The sequence below is a fragment of the Hakea prostrata genome, chromosome 2 (genome assembly GCF_041222555.1).
Source record: "Hakea prostrata isolate BN-2017 chromosome 2, UWA_Hpros_2, whole genome shotgun sequence".
Lineage (NCBI taxonomy): Eukaryota > Viridiplantae > Streptophyta > Magnoliopsida > Proteales > Proteaceae > Hakea > Hakea prostrata.
Window position 1 is genome coordinate 72,672,313 of NC_142601.1, and position 7,068 is coordinate 72,679,380.

A 7,068-nucleotide genomic window follows, 5' to 3' on the forward strand; every position below is an offset into this window, starting at 1 on the left:
AGATTTGGCCCATAACAGTTCCTTCCTTTGGGTCCTTCGTATTAACACTGTTCTGGTGGGCACTTGCTACCTGGCTCTGATATTTGAACGAGATTTGGATTCCAAGACTTGCTTGTTTTTAATTAACCCTGCTGGATAGGTCCTGGGTTTCATCTACTAAGCAAATTTAAACTAGTCAGGAAAGAGATCAAAGATGAAAGAACAATGTATAGTTGAATTGGTTAATTACCTGAATGCAGTATGATTTTTGAGTAAAGGATGATCAAATGCTGGTTAGTTCTTGATATCCACGCAGTCATAAATATCTCCATGTTTGGTCTGAAAAACCATTTGATTCAAAATGGAAATCGACCAAAATTGAGACAGGGAAAACAGAAAGAAGATTCACCAGCTCAAGAGTTCTAGCAGAAATAACTTACTTTGAAGGATTTCACTGCTGGTTTGTTTAGAAGCTTGAGTTGCATATCCAAATCAAGATCGATACCTTCTGGTCTCTTTGATAGATTTGGAACTCCTTCCACTCTACTACTGTGCAATGCCAGAAACGTCAGGTAGAGAACAAAAATGGCTCCCATCTTAGGATCCTTCAGGCCAATCATTATCGACATGAGATCCCAAAATCCAAACTAAAAGTAGACGTATGGTCCAAACGAACTAAAAGATGTGTACTTGTAAGAAAAGCCTATAATCTGTTTACCAAAAAAAAGAAAAGCCTATAATCTTGTGGAATAATGACATGCATTAAATGATATAATCTCTTGTTTTTTTATGGGGTAAAACATTAAATGCATTAAGATATTAACTCTACCGTACCTTTCCAAAAATGAGTCTGTGTCATCTCATGTTCCTTTCACACTTCTTTATCACATAATAAGAGTAAGATTCTTTGAAAAAAAAAAAAAAAGGGTAGGATTTACTCATGAATGCTACAAAATGAATTAGAAATGAGACTTCTAGTAGGTACGGCCTAAATATTGAATGATGAAAAAAGTGTGCGAGAAGGACAATCCCTTACCTTAATAGTACAAGATTTGGAGATGATGGTGGTGTTAGAGTATACGGGTGGTGAAAGTTAAAGCTTTTCTGAGGTAAGAGGTAGGTGGTAGGTTTGAACAATTGGGTTGGGGGAAGGATGAGGTAGGGGTGCAAGTTTGGCCATGATAGCCTTGACCCGCCCCTAAACCCGCCCTAAGCCCAAATAGAGCTTGGGCTTAAGATTTTGGCCCTCAGGGTGAGTTAATGCCAAAATATTCTGGTCTGACTAGGGCCAAGGGTGAGCCTGAGATTATTCTTTGGTCTGTTGGGCCTGTCTGGACCCATCCCAAATTTTTTGCCCTAATATTGGCCTTGATTTTGGTCATAATTTTGTCATTGATACTTGATCTTAATGAATTAGGAACAAGGACAATGATAGGCCGATCAAGCCAGTGGACGAGCTAAGTATAGGGCCAATCAGGACTAGGGCTAGGGACCGAACCAATTAGGTTCAGGAACAAGGCCAATTAGGACAGAAATGAACTTCAATTAGATGATATAAGGTTAGGCTTGGGATTGCAAAAACTCTTCTCAGCCCAACCTTATTGCAGCCCTAGAATAAAGAGGTGGTGTCTTTGCTCCATTGCCATAATGGTGGTGTTTGATGCGGTATGGGTAGACTTATAGCTAATTCTATAGTTCAAACTTTTAAATTAGGGTTTAAAGGGAGAGAGAAAAAGTGAAATCATTGTTCCTGTAATCTTTCTTTTTCCATTTATTTTTATCATAACTGTTATTCCTGTCGGTTGATCATTTTATTCCCTCCTAACTCTCTTTTTTCTTTTTCTTTTCATCTCCTAGTGGATTTTAACCCTTTTTTGGTTTCATTTCACCGTGGATGTCTTGCTGAAGAAAATGAAAGGGCTGTTATAGATTCAAATCGATTAAAAATCTGGACTTCAAATCTGGGGTATCCAGTAGTCCAATGGGCTGTTTAGCAAAAAAAAAAAAAAAAAAATAGACTTTGCATAAATGGGATGTTTATACCAATGACTGATTCATTGGGATTCATTCTCCTTATCATTCTCATTTCCCACTAAAACAGAAAGAACACAACCCATAAAATAACTGTTTGAGGATTGGGTAGAAAGAATCTTCACTACACTAACTCATAAGTTAGTCTTTAATGAAATTTTTTATACTTAGCTTAAACGGGACGTTTCCGCCAACAATTGATTCATTGGGATTCATTCTCCTTATCATTCCCATTTCCCACTAAACAGGAAGGACCACCGGCCACATTCTTCTTCTATTTTATTTTCTCTCACACAAGAAAGATGAAACATTTCAGTTCAGGCCCCAGTTTGTAGACAAATCGACAAGGTTATGTGAAACAATTCTTGATTTGCAGAAGTGGTTACCCCCATAATTTAATCAATGCTACTTTTCAATGCTTTCCAGGTCACACTTCTTGTCGATAGATTTTAAATTCGCATTATGGAAAAACGATGCCCATGCTGTCGGAATCGAGAATCATCTCACAATTTCTTTCTCCACCTTGCCTGCGAAATGGGAGGCAACCAGGTCAGCCGTTTAGTGTTCTCGTCGCTGATGATGATAAGCAATTAGTGGAAGATGATTTCAGATCCCTAGCTTATGTCAAACTTTTGGTGAAGATTTTCAAAGAAATTAATATTCAAAAGGAAAAGATGGGAAAACACAGGAGAGTTGAAAAGGGTAATTAATTAAAGAATGCTATCTTTATCACCTTTCTCAATGTGGGTCAAGTATCAAATTATTAATGACAAATTCCAATGTGAGAATTTCATTTCAGATTAACCATCAAAGCCCAATTTATTTAATCTTAGTAATCAAGGTCTACACTAACCACCTCCTATCCTGGTTGTTGGGATGACTTGCAATTGGGTAGTCACTGAAATCTTTTTCTACGAAGCTGAAGATCCACTAGGTGATTTTTGTCATCTACAAATGGCCATTGCCCATCTCAGTTCCAGATTCACTTGCAGGACCATAGACCACCCCGACCAGCTTCTATGATAGATGCATGGTCTCTCAAGTTTGTGAAGAGAGTTGCTGGTCAATATCCTACATTCTCAGGCTCATATTGTCCATCTAAATCAGTAACACACGCACACCACCAATTTTCAGATTTTGGGTCCTACCAACCATGTAGATTCAGAGAATAGATAATTAATTAGAACAAGTCTACAAGATTTATAAACCCTCAATCCACAGGGCACTTAGATTCGAGTTTAGATGACGTTTTTAGTTTGTGCTTTCCTCACACCTCTCCACCATGTATTACGGGTAGTTTTTATATATGTTTGGTTTATTTTGTTAGCACTAAAAGGCATACCATGTCCCTAGTGTAGCGTGAAGAAGCGTAAGGAGAGCATAGACCTATATCCTAACAAATAGAGGATCCAAAGTCACTGGGTTCAAGTTCCATACTTAGCTTGTACACGAAAATCATTGTGGTAAGTGGAAATCCTAGAATATGGTTCACCAAACTTTGTCTTATTGCTGAATTGAACAAAACCTGGGCAGAGGTGATTATAACAATAACCTATCTTCAACACTTGTTAAGACCATAATCACATACAGAATAGAATGATATTAAGCACAATAATTCATCGACAACTAACATATACAACTGATAAAAGGGTCGATATTTATCTAAATGAACCAAACAATATGGAGGACATTGCTATAATACAAAATGGGAATCACTCGTCAGAAGTTGAGTGGAAGGAGTTGGCTCCAGTTCTGCTACCACCACAGGTATCACTGTTGGTGTCTTGAATTCTTCATCGGGGCAAAAAACCAGAATGAATGATCTCAGGAACATTTAGACTCGAAGTATTCCAATTTGCTTCAAGTCTTGTCTTCCCGCTAGAAATTGCAGGTTCTCTGGGCTGAGGGAGTATGTTGAGTGTCTGCTTCAACATCCATACAACAGATAACATGGTGGGTCTACATTCAACATCTCCTTGAACACACAAAAGCCCTACAAGGAGGCATCTCAAAGCATCAGGTGTTGGACATGAGTCTCTCAACATTGGGTCAATAAACTCCAAGCCTCTGTCTTCATGCCAAAGTCTCCAGGCCTGTAATTTTAAATTTTGCATGAGATCTTATAGAAAAAACATTAATTTTAATTCACTTGACTGATTAAAAGAAAATTGGTATCACAGCTAATTAGTGAAACATACATATCCAAGAAGGTGTTGAGAATCTTCCCCATAATAGAAACTGTTGACCCTTTTCCCACTTAATATCTCGAGTAAAATTACTCCAAAGCTATAAACATCAGACTTCACAGAAAATCGACCCTTTATAGCATACTCTGGGGCCATATATCCGCTGCAGTTCATCAATATTCAGTGACTATTGATAAGTGTCATTTATGGGTTGAATGCTAAAAAACAATTTTACTAACACAATAGTTTCATTAATATTTAACCATGGAATTCATGCTAAAATCAATTATAATTCCAACCTTGGAAAAATCAAACATGCATTGGGTATGGATGTGGATCCATGAGGGCTCAAAACTTACACGGTACCCGCAATTCTTTTGGTTTTCTCTCGACTTTGCTCCATTTTAACTAGTTTTGCTAGGCCAAAGTCTGAAATCTTTGGGTTCATGTTGGCATCAAGTAAAATATTGCTAGGCTTAAGATCACGATGAACAATCTTTAGTGAAGAATCTTGATGAAGATAAAGAAGACCTCGTGCAATCCCTTCTATGATTTTATAGCGCTTTTCCCAATCCAAGTCTGCACGTTTGATTGTGTCTGTTGCATTTCATCCAAATAATGATCAACTTGGAGTTCAAATAGCTTACAAATGCAGGAAGTCTGCATTGTTACGGTTATAAATTAATTTCTAGAAAAATGGTACAGTGAGAAAGAAATAGTAGAAAATTTATTTCAAGAGATTGACAAACCAAATAAGGCGTAGTCGAGACTTCCGTTGGGGACGAACTCATAGATCAACAGCTTTCCTTCCAAGCAGAAACCTAGCAATCTAACAAGATTTCTGTGTTGAAGCTTAGCTACCAAGGCAACCTCATTCTCGAACTCCAGTTCACCTTGTGTAGAATTTGTAGAGTGTCTCTTCACAGCTACCTCTAGTCCATTTGAAAGCCTACCCTGGTGAAATATTTGTATGTATGAGAGAAACTATATAAAAAAAGACTTCATTTTTATGCAAACATAACATTAATATGAATTATAAGGTTAAAATCAGTATGGTCACATTTTCATTACCTTGTAAACAGTACCAAATCCACCAACACCCAGCTTATTTGCATCAGAGAAGTTATCAGTAGCATCTCTTATTGTGCTGAAGTCAAATTGCAAGGTATCCCCACTGGTAATCTCATTCAAAACTTGACATTGAAATGACACAAAGGTAAATTAACATCAAATGTTCCTAAAAAGGAATGATTCTGTTGAAGAATTTAGAGTAGAGTCACATTTAGAAGGAATACAAATATGCCTTGGAAAGTTGAATTGGTTAAGTCATAAAATATTGAAAGAAATAGTGAAGTTTCGGCTTACCGTACTCTTTTGACTTCCGATTTCTTCTTCTTCTTCTCCTCTTTACGTAGAATAGAAGGACAGAAAGAAGTATCACCATGATAATCACCGGAGTTGCAGTAATAAAAATGATTCGCAATGAGCTCCCCTCTTTTCCTGTAACATCCAAAGAAATATTTCTTATGGAAGTTACTCATGGTACTGTTCCTGGCAAAAGTTGACAAATTCAAGACTGGGAACATGGATGTTTTCAAACTCCAGAGCTCAAATCACCTTCTCTTCACCCATCAGATGTGACAGTTCGCTTTCGATTTTGGTTTCTTTTGGGAAGACAGTTTTCAGGGTTCCAATCTTTTATTTCAAAATTTTAGGGTTAAAAACTCAAAAAGAATCATTCTTTTTTGTATTCAAAGAGAGAAATTTTCGAATACGAAAAGGAAACTCGACTAGTGCTCGACTTACTATTTCTATACTCACCGTTTAATCGTGGAGGAGCTGATGCAGAAGAATTCAGTTCATAGAAAAGACGATCGCTATACCTAGCAACACAATAGAGATAATAAGCACTCAAACCTGAAGAACTCTCGTTGAACCGAAGAAATATCTGGTCAATCGCGTTTCTCAGGCATGAATTACAATCACTTGGAGAAAGATCAGGAATGCACTGCAACAACCCATATATCTTTTGGAACTCTGTAGAATTTGCTTCTCCAGTTGCGAAATATAAGATTGTAGAGGAGGAGGAAGAAGCAGAGTTGGAAATAGCCCTTTCGGCAAGATTATCCATCAAATTAGACAATGTTTGGTTAAATCGCTGTGGGTCTGAAATATGTCTGCTCTCTGACTTGTAAGCTTGAGGAACCCACCAGCTAGAAGTCCAGTGACGAAAAGAGTACCAGAGAAAACACTCTTCATACCACAAAATGGCTTGTTGGTTAGATGCACAGCTTTGTTTGATCTCTTTAACTGCAGTTTCCACACAAATACTGCAAGTGTTGTGCGCAACATCGCCTCTGCAGAGGTATAAACCATAGACTTGGTTTCTATCTTGACCAACGGTGGTATTGTAGAATCCCTTAGTGTTGGTGGATGAAGAAGCGTTAGAAGACAGAGAAGAGAGAAGAAGGTCTACGTTTGCTCCAAATGGGTTCTCTGTTGTGTAATTATGGCTACTCGTGCAGTAAGTATCAACTAAAGTAGGTTCTGAAATGGCCTCAACTAGACCAACCCTTGAGTTTATTATGAGAATTGAAGAAAAGGTGCAAAGCAAAGTATTGAAGCTAATCGAATAACTCACCATGCTTCTGGGTTTCGATCATGAACATTGAATCCATCAGTCGATAATATAGTAAGGTCCAAAAATGGTTGGAAATATGTGAAAAAGACGACCAGTTACTATAGCTGCACAAGTCAATCTCGCTCAAATAGCGAATATCTAGAATTTTTTTTGCTTTTTTCCCACCATCAACATAACGGGACGACTACGCAATCGACTGATATCAATTGGGAAAGGGAGAACCCAGACCCA

General features: G+C 37.7%; 1 protein-coding gene and 1 pseudogene across 1 annotated transcript; both read right to left on the minus strand.

The window, feature by feature from the left end:
* LOC149026301 (formate dehydrogenase, mitochondrial-like) overlaps positions 1-599 on the minus strand; it is a 2,018-nt pseudogene extending 1,419 nt beyond the window's left edge.
* A 2,936-nt stretch (positions 600-3,535) lies between these two features.
* LOC149026302 (cysteine-rich receptor-like protein kinase 10) lies at positions 3,536-7,029 on the minus strand. The gene is made up of 7 exons (XM_089146561.1): positions 6,018-7,029; positions 5,562-5,696; positions 5,268-5,389; positions 4,946-5,150; positions 4,556-4,793; positions 4,209-4,359; positions 3,536-4,103 (listed from the first exon to the last, which is right to left on the minus strand). The coding sequence occupies exons 1-7, from the start codon at positions 6,838-6,840 to the stop codon at positions 3,804-3,806; spliced, it is 1,974 nt and encodes a 657-aa protein (XP_089002687.1). The 5' UTR covers positions 6,841-7,029; the 3' UTR covers positions 3,536-3,803.
* Positions 7,030-7,068: the final 39 nt, after the last annotated feature.

What these genes read in the sequence shown, in the direction of transcription:
- LOC149026302 (XM_089146561.1), bottom strand. Translation starts at nt 6,840, where the DNA reads ATGGTGAGTTATTCGATTAGCTTCAATACTTTGCTTTGCACCTTTTCT. An exon ending in GATTTGGTACTGTTTACAAG is followed by an intron (nt 5,151 to 5,267) that starts GTAATGAAAATG and finishes ATATTTCACCAG; the next exon opens with GGTAGGCTTTCAAATGGACT. An exon ending in TCTCGACTACGCCTTATTTG is followed by an intron (nt 4,794 to 4,945) that starts GTTTGTCAATCT and finishes GAAATGCAACAG; the next exon opens with ACACAATCAAACGTGCAGAC.